Source organism: Notechis scutatus, chromosome 4 (assembly GCF_049901735.1).
Source record: "Notechis scutatus isolate UNSWTSFEM ecotype Mainland chromosome 4, rNotScu1.2, whole genome shotgun sequence".
NCBI classification, from domain to species: Eukaryota; Metazoa; Chordata; class Lepidosauria; order Squamata; family Elapidae; genus Notechis; species Notechis scutatus.
In genome coordinates, this window is record NC_142012.1 from 126663246 (window position 1) to 126680038 (window position 16793).

Sequence of the window (16793 nt, forward strand, 5' to 3'; positions counted from 1 at the left end):
ATTTCAAAACTTTGTAGCTTTTCTCCACCTTTTCCCTTTCTTTCTTCCCCCAACAAACCTTTCTAGCCCCCTTCTTCTAGCCTCTGCCTCACTGGCTTCCCTTCTCTGTCGTATTCCTCTTCCCTTTTGTTTACCATCCTTATATTGATTTTGCACCTTGTTTTTCCCTTTCTTAAATGTTTTTTAAATCTTAAGTCCTTTATTTCTCTTCTTTTTCCTCTTCCTTCCCTCTTGGTCGAGTTCTGAGATTTATTAAAGATGGCTTCCTCTCTTTGTTCTTCTTCTGCTGTCTTCATCTGTTGCAATGTTTGTTGATAATTAATAAGCGCCATTTCTAAAAAAAGGAAGGCTTCTTTCAAACCATCTTTACCATTTTGTTTTGCTTGCTCATAATCTTTTCTCAGTTCCTCAATAGAAGAAGCCATTATAAATCTTTTCTTTTCTTTTCTTTTCTCTTACAACAGCCAGAATATTCCAAAAGAAAAATAAGACAATCCCAAAGTTCTCAAACAGTCCAAAACAGAGTTCCCACTCTCTCCTCCTGGGGTAGTATCAATTAAAAAAAAAGAAAGTCCAAATCTGTTTCTTAAAATCTTATTGCAATATATTTTAGTCTTTCAATCCTTAAGGCATCTCCTCCAACAAAGTCTTAGCATACAAATATTTTTTTTTTAGTCCTCTCTTTTCCCACTCACCGCTTAAAGCCAGTTTTCACCTAAAAAAAATAGGTTTCTTAATGTTCACTTTTATTCCGTAAAAAAGAGGGTAAGCTATCCTTTCAGCACCATTAAACTGCCGCTTTTTCCTCTTCTCGAAGGTATCATTCAGAAAGTCATACTTTTCAGGAATTTTGTTAAATATGTCTTAGAGTCCTAGGAACCAAGAAAAACTTTCTCCTCTCAAGCACTTTCTCCACTTCCTCCTGCGCATTCTTACCCGGCTGCCAGCTTCTTTGTGGCGGCCATTACGGACCGCCGCTGCACAGTCCTGGGAAAAGGGGTTCTGCCGGCCAGGGAGGGGGTCTGCAACACCCCCAAACCCTTCTCCGGATCCCCTACCTTTAGCTGCCCCTGCAGGGCAGCCTAGCTCGCACCCGTCTGGGTCGGAGCCCCAAAACGGCTAGCGCGGCAGGGATCGCGCAGCTTCGCAAATCCCTGCCGCTCGCGAAGCCGACAAACCGGAAGTCCCCAGCAGTAACCAAAGTTAACCAGTGATGGAGGATAACTAAAAATGTGTATAAATGCAAGATTAGACTCCAGTAAAGATCATCATGATTCAGTTGTTCATGATCAAACAACTCGACTGCCTCGTCATTACAACAACTCAGCAATCCAGCCACTCCTTTAAACAGTCTACATCTTATGATTTTGAGTGAATTTGTGAGTTCCATTCATCTCTTACCCAGTTAATAGATATACTGTATTTAGTTAACCATGGCAGTGCTTAAGATCTTACTTCAGCTTTCCTTTGCTTTACCAACCTAAAAAGGTCATAAGTGCAAGGATATCTTTTCAACTTCGTCATAACTACAAATGATTACTATATGAGGCAGTTGCTAAGCAAGGTCTTCCTATATTTATGTTTAATATCTCCACTTTGCCTTCATCATATATAGTAAATATGTGAAGGAGAGGAGTGATTTGATGAATAAATTAAAAATATAGTATGCCTTCATTCTTCGCAGTCTTCACATGTCAATACAGTGGCTTTAGGTTCTCACCTAGACATTATTTCAATGGCTGATGACTAAACTCTTAAGTAGCGCAAATGACACTTGGCATTTGTTTGCATTCAAATGAATAAAAGAAACCTGCTGCTTTAAATCAGGCTTGCTGTGACTCTGGAAACAAAGTAAACAGTGTCTTGGTAAACCTTGTTCCAAACACATAAGAGTCTGACGACAGGTGCTCTGACTGAAGGTCATTGCTGTTCTCAAAAAGGATTTTTCCAGTCCAGGCCTCAGAACTTCACTGTAAGCTCTTTAAATCACTTTAACGAGTGAACAGAATTTGCAACTGTAGATGAAAAGCTGTTAGTAGAAAATTTGGGCTGAAAGAGGAAATGGCTTAAACAGCAAAACTAGGTAAGTGAAAATGTTCTGTCTCTATTGTGGAGAAATAAAAATGGAATCTCAAGATAGCTAGGAAGAATACAAGTCTAGAAATTCAGTCTGTGTCAGGGAAAGGAAGAATACAAGTCTAGAAATTCAGTCTGTGTCAGGGAAAGGAAGAATACAAGTCTAGAAATTCAGTCTGTGTCAGGGAAAGGAAGAATACAAGTCTAGAAATTCAGTCTGTGTCAGGGAAAGGAAGAATACAAGTCTAGAAATTCAGTCTGTGTCAGGGAAAGGAAGAATACAAGTCTAGAAATTCAGTCAGTGTCAGGGAAAGGAAGAATACAAGTCTAGAAATTCAGTTTGTGTCAGGGAAAAGAAGCCAGTTCAAGACCTGGGATTTCCATGTTCTAGTTTTTAATCTTTTCAATATTTATTCTGTTTCTTTTCATTTTTTCTCTTACCGTAGGATATTTGTTATAACAGAAAAGATGAAATGGTTGTGTGATGGCTTTTGATTGATCACGAAGGGAGTCATCCACCTAGAATAGTGTTTCTCAATCTCAGCAACTTTTAAGTTGTATAGAATTGGAATCCACATATGTTAAAGTTGATGAGATTGAGAAGTACCAACCTGGAAGGTCTTTTAAAAAGACCTCCTCCCCCTAAAAAGTTTCCCCCTATTGCAGATCTTTTGTTTGCCCAGACACAACCTCCTTCCCTTGTTCTTAAATCACCTGGCATGCTTTGACATAATTTATGAGAATACCAAGATGAGAATTCCACTTTTTTAAAAAAATAAAGAATTCCACTTTTTAAAAGAGTCAGTTTGTGTGTGTGTGTGTATGCATGTGTGTGCATATGTGAAAGAAATAAAAGTTGTTCCTTTGTTATGCAGCATTTTTAGTGTCTAAGAGAGGAAGACTACATTTATGGAGAAAAGTAGTAATTTCTGAAATTGCGTGTAAGGCAATGGTAAAGACAAATGTGATGGCTAACAGAAGAGCAAAAATGAAAACCTCTTAAATTTATACTTTAATTGTATATTTTCATTGAACTTGGAATAACCACCCTGAATTCAGCAATCCTGTAAGTCAGCATCCTATTTTGAGTAAGCATGTATTCCTGTATTAAAATATTATTCACTTTAAATTTGATAGGTATGAATGTGCACATATGTAAATACTGATACATTATTGAGTTAACAGGTTGGGATAAAGGCATACCGAGAACTTATTGTTCTGACAACTCTATGAATAATTTCAGTCCACACCCATTAATGTTCACATAGTTAAATAATCTGAAGTAATGCATAAAGAAATACACAACTAAAAAGGTACTCTGTTTGAAACAAAAACAGTGAAATGTTAACAGTTGCATCCATCTGCACAAAATTAGTTGATAATATTCTGGACCAGGTGGTCTAGCTTACGGCAACTCATACAGCTGGAATACTACCACACTTTCCATATGGAGCTATCCTTGAAGGCCATCCGTACATTAAAATGCAATAGCTCATGCTGTGTTGGGCAGCCCCTGGTTTGCGCATATTTCCCAGCTGTTCCACAAATCTTAATGTCTTCCCAGGGGCAATTCAGGGTGCTGACTATCATCTTTAAAGCCCTGCATGGAATGGGGCTAGGTTATTTGTGGAATCATCCCTGAGGGCGTTCCACCAGGTTGCCTAGGGCAGGCCTGCTCCAGGTCCCTCAAATATTGCCTTCTAATGAGATCAAGCAAATGTTCTTTTCTGCAGCAGCCCGTGCCATGCCCCATGGAATACCCTTCCTTCTGGTTCAGAGACCCTCCAAACTTTCAGCCTTCTGGAATACTGGAAAAAACTAACTCTTTCCCCCAAGCATTGGGAAATAGTGAAGTTAAGTCCAGGGGTTTTATATATATTAATACATTGAAAAGCTTTGGTTGAGGCACCATGTTCTGGTTTTACTCTTTTTTGGGGGGGGGGAGAGATTATTGTTGTGAGCATACCAAAGTTGTGGCAATGAAGATGGATGGCCATATAAATAAATATCCTATTAATTACAGTATATATTATAAATGAAATTCAGGCAGTTTAAAATAATCTGTTTTCCCTTGGAGCTCAGCCAACTCTGTGTCTTCATGTTTGCTAGAATGCTTTTGAAATGAACATGTTTAGACTTGCTTTTAAGAGACACAATGACGCTATCGTGCAGAAATCTAAAGAAGCAGGTAACATAGCCAGCTCTTTCTCCTGTTTCTCACCCATACTTTTCCATCTTACATAGCAATGCTCATAACAAATTGCAATGATGTCAACACGACAAAACATGCACATCATGTAAAAGCTTCAGTTGTATACTTGCCTCATATCTGAAGCAAATACATAAATCACAATCTGTGCATAATGATGTCATCATACATATGTCATCAGTTGCCCTTACCATGCCCTCTGCAGGTGCGATGAGCAGCTTTATGTTTGCAGCATCTTCTAATCCATCACTATTTTGTCCCTCTATCACACGCATCACTTTCTCCTACATATCTCTTTCTGTCTGCCTGATTTCATCCATGTTTCATATTTGTGAGCCTAGTTCACTGCTACAGGTCATTACGGGATAGTAGATCTGTTCAGATGTTGCCTCAGAGGATGGGGAAGTCTCCTTGGCTGAACGTGTTGGATGACTATCTGTTGTGAGATGTTGTAATACTGTATTTCTCTTCTCTATAGAAGATTGAACTAAGTTCCAGTATCCTTAGCAATCCGGCAATTCAATATTTTGAACAGCAAGCAGCCCTGCCCTTTCCAAGTTGCACTAGTGACATCATTGAGGTTCTGATCTCCATGCTCATAGGAGAGTTGTCCAAACAAGAGGGCTTTTGTATGTATTAAAAGGTTTCCACATGAGCTGGCCTTTATAGTTTAATTAAAGGTTTATTACCTGGTCATGTGAACTAATGTTCAGTTTCATAGAGTAGGAAGAGCAAAGCATTCAGTATTATTCCTGATTACTGTTTTTAAAAATTTTAATGGCTTAGAACTTTAGTTACAGAGGCTGTGGCTCTTGTAGCATGAGTCAGACTGCTATAAGATCAGTTGAGGAACCACCATTATGCAAATTGCTGGCTTCAGGTGAATAATAAATTTCTGATTTTTTCTCTGAAGACTTCCTACACCAAGGGTCTTCAAACTTGGCAAGTTTAAGATTTGTGGACTCCAGTTCCCAGAATTCCTGAGCTAACATGACTGGAGGAAGAATTCTGGGAGTTGAAGTCCACAAGTCTTAAAGCTGTCAAGTTTGATCCCAAGGATCAAATAACTTCCTTCCTTCCTTCCTTCCTTCCTTCCTTCCTTCCTTCCTTCCTTCCTTCCTTCCTTCCTTCCTTCCTTCCTTCCTTCCTTCCTTCTTCAAAAATAAAAATTAAGATGTTTCTCAGAGATTTTCTATAAATAAGCTTTTGCTGCTTTTACCAGTGAGTCAAAGAATAATGGAATAAAAACAAGGCAGAATTCAGATATGAACTTTTTTGTGCTGAAGTTGGGCTCTATACATTTTGACTTTAAGAAAAATGTTATTCTGATACTGACATTTATTTTATTTATATAATAGAATAAGCTTTGGCAGATCTCTTACTTATAACTGGATAATACAGGAGGAATTGTTTGATGTGGGGTGGGGGGGACAATCAGAAGGATATAATTAAATTTAGTAGATGGAAAAGAAAGAAAAATGTTATACTTTATTTAATCTAAGGCCCAACATGTTGCACTGGTTGGTGCATCTAGCTCTCAAGTCTTAAGCAAGACATTCTCCAAGTCCCTCATATTGTCCTGAAATATCATCTGCTGACTGGACAGGGAAAGAAGTATCACTTCATAGTCTGCAGCAGTGCCCTTCATCTAGTGTAGAATAATATACTACATTTCTTTCTTTGATATTGCTAACTCTATTTCATGTTGCCAGTCAGGTATTTGTAATAATTTAGAAGTAAATTACTTATAAGTAATTTTAGTTAAGACAATTGCCCATTTGAGAGAAGAAAACTTCTAAAGAAAACAAAATACATACACAAACTAAGTGGAACTAAACCACACTTCCCCAGCCTTGGTTGCAGAAATCAAATCTCCAAATGTTTACACATAGCAATGATGGCTGAGGAATTTTGAGAGTTAAGGCTAAGTTAAATCTTGTGGGTATTTAAATGGGGTAGAAGTTGCCTAGAATCTCTTTGAATGCCACTATCGTGCAACAATGAAGTTATGAGTCTGCATTGCTGTCTGTATGGGTCTGTGATAGAAATGCAGTCCTACAAGATCCTATAAAAATTAAAATACATTAAGTGCATTATATATTTTATATGCAGCCCAAGACAATTCCTCCTCACTGAATGCAGCCCAGGCAAGCCAAAAGTTCCCCTCGAGCAGGAGGTGGGGAACTATGGCCCTTTTATGATCTGTGAACTTCAACTCAGGAAGTTGTTGGCTCAGGAATTCTGGGAGTTGAAGTTCACAGATTGTAAAAGGGCCATAGTTTCCCACCCATGCCCTAGAGCAGTGGTCCCCAACCACTGGGCCCCGGACCGGTACCGGTCCGTGGACCATTTTGTACCGGGCCGCCTATTTTGCTTGGGCGCCGCCATCTTGTTTTAACGGCGCTTGAGAAAGTGCTTCCGGGTGCACTTGTCGGTCGTCGGTTGGCATTTGGGTGCTGAAGGAATCCTCGTGCCTTAGTTTTGTCGAGGAGGGGGTGGCTTCGAACGAAGAGCCATCCCGATGGCGGTGGAGTCTCGCGTTACTCAGGAGGAGATTAAGAAAGAGCCCAAAAAGCCCATCGACCACGAGAAGGTACAAAGGAGGAGTTGAAGGTGGCAGGGAGAAGCGGGGGATGGCTGGCTGGCCGGTCGCTCGGCTCACCTTGCCTTGGTCATGCATGCTGATGCCGGTACCAGTCCGTGGATCATTTTGTGATGCCGGTACCAGTCCGTGGTACAAAAAAGGTTGGGGGCCACTGCCCTAGAGGATAGACACCATGAGAATGGTAGAAGGGACTTGGTCCTCAGTACATAAAGTTGGCAGTATGCCAGAAATACAGGGAAGGCACACAGGCCAAGATCAGATGATATCAAAGTTACCAGATTCAGTAGTAAAATATTTTTCTGTTATGATTCATTAATTGCCTTTTTTAATCAATGACATTGCTAATCTCATAAGTGCTCGAAAGAGTTAATGTCATTTGCTCTAGATCACTGAACGAGTAACACTGTGGAACTAAGTATGAACTTAGAGTTCTATTGATTATGTTATTCTAATTTATTCAGCATCATAGTATTACAAATCACATTGCAAAAGATGGTAACTGCTAAAGGAATAAAATTATTTTTAAAATTATGAACTGAATTCTTATATTACAGGCCCTGCATATACCGGTAGTTCTAGCACTAGTTAGCAGCAAATAGAATTTTCTATATCTCTTTATTACCTTCTAGTGTTTTTCCAAAGTTCTATACCCCTCATCTGGCAGCGCTAGTCTTTATTGTGCCTCTAATTACATTTGCCCCATGTGTCCACCTGCAGGAACTTGATATTGCTCATTGATGTTTGCTATGAGATTGGTAAACACCAATCCAAGTATGAATATGGCAGTCTTGAATGTTAATAGAGCATTGGAAAGAACAAAAAAACCAGAAATTAGATGGGCAGTTTTAAGCTAACAGCACTGAGCAATTAGTTCCTTATTGTAAGTAAGAGGAAGGAACCTGAAATTGCTAGTACATGTTTTATGCAACTGAAAACCTAGCTATGTTTTTTTTTCTTCTGTCATCAGGGTGTGGACAGGGTGATAGGTAGCATAACAATTCATACTTTGAATTCTTGTAGACAGTTCCTGAAGTCCTGTGAGAATAAGCTGAAGAAAAAAATATGCACAGGTGTACTAGAGGAAAAAGGATGAATACAATTAAAATAATGACAAACACATTTTAAATTTGAAAACATACATATGGCCTGTCCCTTTGAGAAAATAATTTATATATTTATATTTGTTGAACTATTGGACTGAGAAAATATGCGGACATGAAAAATGAGGGGGATAATTTTGCTTCTTATTTTAATGCAAACCAACTAAATTCATACTTCCTAAATTAACATGTGAACTAGAACACAAACTTTTAGCATTCACATTTCTCCAAATTATGATAGGCAATTAATTGATCCAAGTATGAATACAAAAAAGCGTGAAGTAGAAAAATAGTGTAAAGTACAACTTCATAAATAATTAAGTATATGAAAATAATTATAAATAGATTATCTTAATTTTGCGCACTTTTTAATTTATTTAATTTAAGTTATGATTTAATATAAACATTTAGCAAAGAATACTGCTATTAATAGGAATTGTGCTGTCCAGCCAATATATGGGAATTGGATAGTTAGGTAGCAATTGTGAGCTGTTCCCTTAAGGGAGTGCATCATGGTAAATGTAGTTAAGGTATTCTGGGAAATGTAGTCCATGTCACATGACCACATCTGTAATCCTAATTGGTCACTAAATTGACCCTCGATGGGTTGGGGGAGTTTTCCTCACTCTTGGCTGAATTCATGGACTCGTAACTGTTCTACTTCTATCATTACAAGAGGGGAGAAAAAGGATAGGAGATAAACCATCTTTTTACTATTCTGTATCCTGTACAGATGCAGATAGATAAACTCCACAAAACATCCATAACAAAGTACTTTTATTGGTTCATCAGGTATCCTCATAACTCACATTTGTGACAAAGTTCTTCTTTAATGATCAATCCTTTGCATATCTGTCTTGTAGGTAAAAAGATGGTTTATCTCCTATCCTTTTTCTCCCATCTTGTAATGATAGAAGTAGAACAGTTACCACGAGTCCATGAGTTCAGCCAAGAGTGTGCACAGGATACAGAATAGGAATCAGCACTGAATGGTCAAGAATAAATCCTTATGTCTTTTTATACAAGAGTGATTAGTTGAATAGTCCAAGGAATGCTGAAGATATATCATACTTTGATCTCAATAAATTGTATGATAAATTATGATAAAACCTTATTAACAAGATGAATAATTATGAGCTAAACAGCATTGCAGTTCAGAGCATTTGCAACTGGTTAAACATCTGCAGCTTGGAACAAAGTATTGAGAAGCAACCTCCAGGGATCAAAACTTCATCCTGTGCTATTTAGCATTTTTATAAAGAATTTATGGAATGAAGAATGTAGGGATGTTTCCAGATTTCCAAGTGACAGCAAGCTAAGGGAATACCTTAGAGGACAAAAATCATTAATCAAAATTACCTTAATAGGTTTGAACATTGGGCCAAACCCAACAGGATGAGGTCTGTGACAAGAATAAAAACCTACATAGGAAAAACTCTAATCAATTATAAACTTGGAAAGATTTACCTTGGAGATGTGTGTGAAATTTACACGTACTATGGTAATTGTCAGGCACAAACAACTAGGTTCACATGTGAAGGTTCAAAACTACTGATTCGTTGCTCAAGCCTGTGCATAGGAATCTTCTCAGACTAATAGTTTGCACCTGTATAAAACTAGATAAGGGTCAATAGTATTCAAGAGGGGGTTGGACTTCATCCTTCTTTGACTATGTAGTAATTCTAAACTGATGCTTTGCTTGATTCCTCCCCTGACTCTGCCGGTCTCTCCAACACAAATGGACTTGTAAGCAGGAAGGGAGTGAGTGTGTTACAATAGTGCTATGACACAGACTCTATCCTTTATGTATATCCATGTGACATTGCAGCACCAGTACGAAAAGGCAGGTGGTGCTACAATGTACATTTCATCATTTTGTTGTTATAATAAATATGTCTATCTAAACGTGTACAGTATAGCAACTGAACAAGTCAGTGTAATCTTGGTCTGCAATAATTGAACCACCAAATTTTTATATGCAGAGTCTGAGATAGACCTTGATTGCTTCCTCCAGAACTGAAACTTAAAGTATTTGAAAGACTATACTTAACTGTACTATTATCAGGCATTAATCATTTATGCTTGTGCCTAACAAATCTCTCAGTGAAGAGTGTGATCTTCATTTTTGTACAATTAAGATATTTTTTTTCGTAAATAGTAAGAGATTCCACATGACTTGTTGAGAAGGCAGAAAATGCATCAGTACACAGATGCATGGCTATTGGTTTGCAGTTAGTTTTTGGAGAATAAAACTCCATTTATTTCACTGTTAGCACCATGGAGACAACATAGATTATAAATAGAATAGGACCCAGAATATACTGATGCTTAACACTTGCTGGGTGAAGATATGAACTAACAAACTATTTTTTCTAACTTGCATCAAAATCAGGTTTGACTCACTTAATAACCATCTTCCTTCCACCAAAAGTGGAACTTTTGGTCTCACTTGTAGTTGTAAATCAAGGACTACTTGCATGAGAACCACCAATCAATATTTATTTTCAGTGACTTAGCAACTGTAAGTTTAATATACTAATTTCTGAGGGGCAGATAGTGTCATGGCTCTGCTGGACATGTCCTTTGATGAGGCAGAGGCACCTAGGAAAATAGTATTGGTGTGACCCAAAGGTGCTTTTTCAAGAGGCAACTGGATTTTCTGGTTTTTCTTTGAAGACGTTTTGCTTCTCATCGAAGAAGCTTCTTCAGAGAGAGCTCTCTGAAGAAGCTTTTTGGATGAGAAGCAAAACGTCTTCAAAGAAAAACCAGAAAGTCCAGTTGCCTCTTGAAAAAGCACCTTTGGGACAACCATGACATGTATGACTGAAAATCTCCATAGACAGTCTTGGTGTTAGTGATTCAAGTAATGGTGGAACCAATGACTCCATTCTGACTGATGAAATTCCTATAAGCCCCCAGAGTGCCTTGTCTACTCCCATGATAGCATCTCCAAGTGTCAAACTCAGGTATTCTGTCCTAAGCAGAGGCGTGTGATAAAGATTTAATAGAAGTAAGCAGAACTTGAGAGAGCGATTGGCCAAGAAGCAAGCCTACAGAGGAGCCAATGTTGAAGAATAAACTGCCCTAGTTATGCATGGGATAGAGATACAGCATGGCTGATTTCTTAGCCTTCATCCCTAAGAATGTTTCAAGCCTCAGATTGCATGTTTGTGAGCCACCCAGAGTTTGTTAGAATATTGGGGTGAGATGGGTGGCAAACGAATAAATAAAAAAAAATAAAAATAAGGCATTAATGGTCAATGCATATTGTAAAGATATTAACTGCATCTGGAAGTAAAGGCTTTAAAATAAACAGACATTCTAACCCTTGATATTGGGATTTTACAATTATTGCTACTAATGATTTTGGTTAACTAGAAAAAGGTAGGGTTACCAGATATCTGAATGGGCAAAAGAGAACACTGACAAGTGGAAAGGAAGACAAACTGAGATGGGGGAGGAAGACACATCGTTTAAAACTTTCTTGGCATCTGCGATAAATGCTACAGTATAAAACTGCTCCAGAAGTACTTAGACCTACATGCACATGAGATTATACTGTATTTTCCAACATCAGAAAGACTGGTTTTTCAATGGCAGGAATGTGCTGGAGGGTTAGGAGATGAATGTCTTTAGCTAGTAACTGATTAAGGTTTATTCAATTTCAGGTAGCAGAACAGGCTGGGAAAGAAAGGATAGAAATCATCTAATTAAGGTCACAAATGGGAGCTTGTTAACTTGCCTTAGCCCTTATTACAGAAGTGCTGTTGTGAAGAAAAGCTGCTCATGAAGCTGGACAATATTTGACTTTAAGACTACACCTACTAGACAGAGGACAAGAGGATAAAGAGGAGGATATGTTCTCCCTTTACTGGACTTCTGGTAACCCTAGTTGAAACAGTCTTCCCTATTGCTTAGGCTGACTTATTATACCAGTATATTGTATGTTATCTAAACTTGCTGGAGGCATAGAGGCCCATGGAATAAGAGATAAATGCTGGGGAAACAAAATTTTGGTTTAGGATTTAAAATCTGGTTACCTGATTTTTTTTTTCTATTTCTAGCCTCTCTGTTTAACTTACTGTTAAAGATAATCCTAGATCAGAAATGTGTTCTTCAAGGACCTGTGTTTGAATATTTTAAAACATTATTTGTACTGTTTTTCATTTTAAAAAAGTAAATTCTATTGAAGTGCAAGCTAAATTGCAATGTTAATTCAAACTTTTCCATGTAAGTGCCGTTCATAATAATGCAGATTGTGGGATCAAGATAGTTGTGAATCATATCCAGATTAATGTTTTGAAAGTATTATGAATGACTTTCTTTCAATTAATGTATCAAACTGTTTAATGATCTTAAAGGTGTATAGAATAATAAAGAATCAAGAAGAGTATCCATTTCTAAGTTGTTATCAAGCAACAATTTATTCTTCATATAAACATACAATGTACTCTTCTTTTTTAATTCTCATGCAGAGAGATCTGATGGAATGTACGAAGCTTCCTCGTTTGCTTCCTTGTTATTAAAGAATAAAAATTGTTGCTATGGAGAAAGAAAAACTGGAAGAGGTACAAGGACACCACCATGGGAGATCAGCCAATGATATCCAGAAAGATAATCCTCCACAGTCGATATCAAGCCTTGACTTGATCTCTGATGATGATTCTGAGGCATCTGGCAGTATAACTGAGAAAGAACCAAAAACACATTACATTCCTATTCGAAGGAATTCCATATATTATCGTTCTATCAGACATCGGAAAAAAAAGAAAGCAAGGAGTAGTAAAGAAGTTCAAACAGAATGTTTTGAAGGTAAGTAGCTGCCTAAGTGGATAGCCTTACTTATTTTTCCACTGAGATTGAACATTATGGATACTTATAGGAAAAGCAGGAGGAATGAGACAATGTATAAAATATAAATATAAAATAGAGTCCTACAAGGACTCTAGAATCTGGGTGCCTGCCTTCAGACAGCTGTTGGGTATCACGTTACAGTAAGTCTGACCAAAAAAAAAAAAAAGGTTTGAAAAGAGAAAGTGAAGAACGGCAAGATCTTCACAGTAGTAGATTGATAAATTTTTCTTTAAATTGAGTCTTAATTTACTTTGCCAAACCTGCCACAAAGGAAGGAAAAGAAATTACCAAAATATTTTATACAAATGAAGAAGCCTCTAATTTTAATTCAAAAGTAGAAATGGAATCATAGAAATAAATCTTCAAAAGCGTAATAGAATATAATTTTAAAAATTTGAGTGATGAGTAACTCAAATCCATATGGATTTCTGCCCCTCGACACCACAAAAAAATTGTATTAGCGTTTATGTACACAATTCAGTGATTCAAAATGATTTACTTATTCATTTATTTATATCATGCCTTTATTATTTTTATAAATAACTCAGGGTGGTCAATATAACAAATACACTTTCCTTTCCTATTTTTTCTCTAATAACAGCCCTATGGAGTGGGCTGGGCTGAGAGAATGACTGGTCCAAAGTCATCCAGCCAGCTTTCATGCCTAAAGAAGGACCTGAACTCATAGTTTTCTGGTTTCTAGACTAGTGCCTTCATGACTAGACCAAAGTAATAATTTTGTTCCTGCCAAGAAGTTTACTCTGATGCCCACTTAGAGTCCATTATTTTCCAAAAGAGGGAGGAGGCCCCTCTAAGAAGGAGTAGTGTTTTCCCTTCCTTGGGACAGAGGTACATCTTGCTCTGCATGGGTAATCTCATTTGTTTAGGGACCATTCAAACGTATAATGGCTTTGAATAAAAGTGAGTTAGGACCAGTTCTTATGCTTACCACAGCATCCTCACAGTCATGTGAATAAAAATTTGGAAACTAGCATGTATTTACAGTGCTTGCAATGTCACAGAATCATCACCATTTGTGATCTTCCCAGCTAGTCCCAACAAGCAAAGTCAATGGGCAAAACTCGATTTGCTTAACAACCACATGATTCATTAAATAACTGCAGTGATTCATTTAGCAACTGCAGCAAAAAAAAAAAGATTGTAAAATTCCACTTAGCAGCTGCCTTGCTTGCTTAGCAATAGAAATTCTGGTCCCAATTATAAGTTCAAGATTTCCTCTATCATTTGTTATAAATGACCAGGCCCATTCCTTATTACTATGGCATAAAATGTAGATCTCTGTTTCACTGTAATATTGCAAGCAGATGGCCAAAAACTAAAATCTACTATTTAATATTCTGCTCCTGTCCTGAATATAGTTCTGGATAAAATAAGCTTTTCTGTGTGCAAGGCAAATATCTTCTCCACCTCGTTAAGGCAGTGTGCTGGCAGGGTACCATACAGCTTTCCTCACTGAATCACCTGGATTCCAGAGACTTACTGCACCAAGCCTCTGACCGGCATTCAGCTGAGTCATTGTAATTGAAAACAACCCAACCCTTTTGGAGTCAAGAACTGTAGAAGAATATATTGAGGGAAAAAAGCCTGCTCTTCAGTGGATTGAGGGTTTAAACCTGGAAGTTTTGCTGTCCTGCATGCTCTCTGCTGTTTCTTTGTCCACCAGTGCTTGTTCACCTAAAAGGCTGAAGAGAAATCCATACATTCTCCAGAACTCCTGGCTTCATTAGGAGGCAGTGAATCTCTGTCTTTCTCTCTCAGTTAATATTTATTTAAACTAGGGAAGAGTAAGTTTAAACCTTCCAATCTCAGTGGATTACTGCCTGCCCTCATAAGACCTAAACACTTGGCCAATGGGGAATCACTCCTTGCAGCATTGGCTAAAATGAATGGACAAAAGAATGGGTGAGCTTTTTATCTTTTAGCTAATTCTTTGAGAACATTGAAATATTGTTCGTTTACAAAACGGAATCAGGCTGTTATTATACCATCGAAAGTGGCATTTGGTTTCTTTGGAGACAAGATCTGATTTTATTTGTTTCGATTTATTTTTTATGATTTATATTCACCTTTCCTGCCAGTAGGAAGCTATTTCTCTTTTGGGGGGGATGGTAGTACAAAATAATATTGTCTATTACCAAGGTTAAATCCAAGTGAAGAATTATTGTCTTGTACAAGGAAAAATAACAAGTTTGGCACAGGGAGGGTAGAAGCTAGCTGGAATAGCATGGTTAATTGGCCACAGAATCAACTGTGTCCTAGTATCAAGGTCAAAAGGTTACTGATTCTGGATTTACACTTTTGTTGGTGAAAAATAAGGACAAACAGGACACATACAGTGAAATTAAAATGTATTCTAGACTTATAGGATGAGATGTTGTGTGTAAAGAAAGCAGGTTTATCAGTAAATAAAATATGCACATGAGCAAACACATGTATATTTTAAAAATAGTTGAGAAGAAAACTATTTCTTTTTATTTCATAGTTTCATTTCATTTTAGTTTCATTTAAAAAGTTCAATTGAGTCTTATTACCTTATGTAACATATCTAGTGCTGCAGTCATAAGAATGAACAAACCTCTCAAGAGAATAGTAAATTTTTAAGGCACCAAACCTTGCTTGCAGAATATTGTATTCATGTTAGAAAGGCATCAAAGAAGGCATAAAAGTGATGTGCAACAAATGACCAACAAATGTATATTTGATTGCAAAATAAACTATGTTAATAAAGGGCCCTGAAATATAAAGTGTCACGGTACATTTACCTCATGAATCAGATTAGGTTACATTTAGTGCTCATTTTAAGAAGGACAGACTTTTTCAATAATATTGTCCTGCCTAGAGTAAGGCTGCCAGGCTGCTGGTAACCAGAAGAAAAAGGCATCAAAATCAATAACAGGAGGCTTATGTATAAGATTCAAAGGAGAAGGTAGGAAAAGGTACCCGGTTCTAAAGATAGTTTCTGTGGTCAGTTCAAGGATTGGAGTGTCAGTGGAGAGGGAAGATAGGAGCATGACAGAAGACAATAATGAAGTGATTCAGAACTGAGTTCTTGTAAAGTTAGAATTGTGCCAGACATATTCCAGTTGTCAGCTGTTAAGGAAGCGTCAGTTTGTTTGTGAACATCTAGAGAAGGATTTATTTGGCTTTTGGGGAGCTGCCCACCTCCAGGTGTTGGCATGGAATGGCAATGGGAATGAGAGCAGGTAGGAACTTTAAGTAGGATCAGCCTAACTTTTGCAGCTGCCATTGGAGTAATCACATGGACCAGGGACCATTTTGTCAATTTCTTTAATCTTGGTGGATTGCAGCTCTTGTGGGTTGGTGGGACAGGACGGTCTAGGGTGAGTTGCATTGAGTAGCATTGACATGAGGTTTTGCAAGATGGCAATGAATTGGTCCTCAGTAAAGGGATGTTGAGTGTGAGGCAGAAGCATCCCTGAGGCTGGTACTGGTTGGTGTTAGTATCATTGATATGTTGGGTGATATGTTGGTACTCTTTGGCATAGGAGTAGAGAAGCTAGGCTCAGAGATGATTGGATGGTGGAAAAGGAGGGACAGGCAAGGATAATGAATAGAAGAGGGGGGCAAAGTGGAAGGTGGGCGATGGGCTGTTCTTATGGAAAGTGACTTCAGTGTTTTGAATCACAACATCTTCCATTCTCTTGTAATCTTCCCCAAGGCCTGGTAATCAAGGCTGCAGAATACTGGCTCCTGACTGCTGTTGGTTAATATACAGCTAGCCTGTAATAAAATTGGCCTCACCCATTATTTAATTGTGGGTGGGATATCTGACCTTGTTTGCAACACCAAAACCTGCCTGGGTCCAGAGGGAGGGTTTCTCTCTCTAAAGTTGCCCTGCTGGGTTTTGTGTGTAGCATCAGCTGCAGAGCCAGAGTCAGGATGGCAATTTTTGCCTGAGAATCCATGT

At 37.9% G+C, this 16793-nt stretch overlaps 1 protein-coding gene across 2 annotated transcripts in view; it reads left to right on the forward strand.

Moving 5' to 3' along the window:
* Nucleotides 1-1896: 1896 nt before the first annotated feature.
* Nucleotides 1897-16793, forward strand: part of NGEF (neuronal guanine nucleotide exchange factor) — a 63721-nt gene continuing 48824 nt past the window's right edge. The window contains exons 1-2 of one of the 2 annotated variants that reach the window (XM_087964826.1): nt 1897-2083; nt 12466-12802. In XM_087964826.1, coding sequence (XP_087820952.1) covers nt 12535-12802 — 268 coding nt within the window. In that variant the 5' untranslated portion in view covers nt 1897-2083; nt 12466-12534. Of the gene's footprint in view, nt 2084-12465; nt 12803-14366; nt 14768-16793 lie in introns of those variants that run through there. The other variant, XM_087964827.1, reaches the window with a different exon arrangement.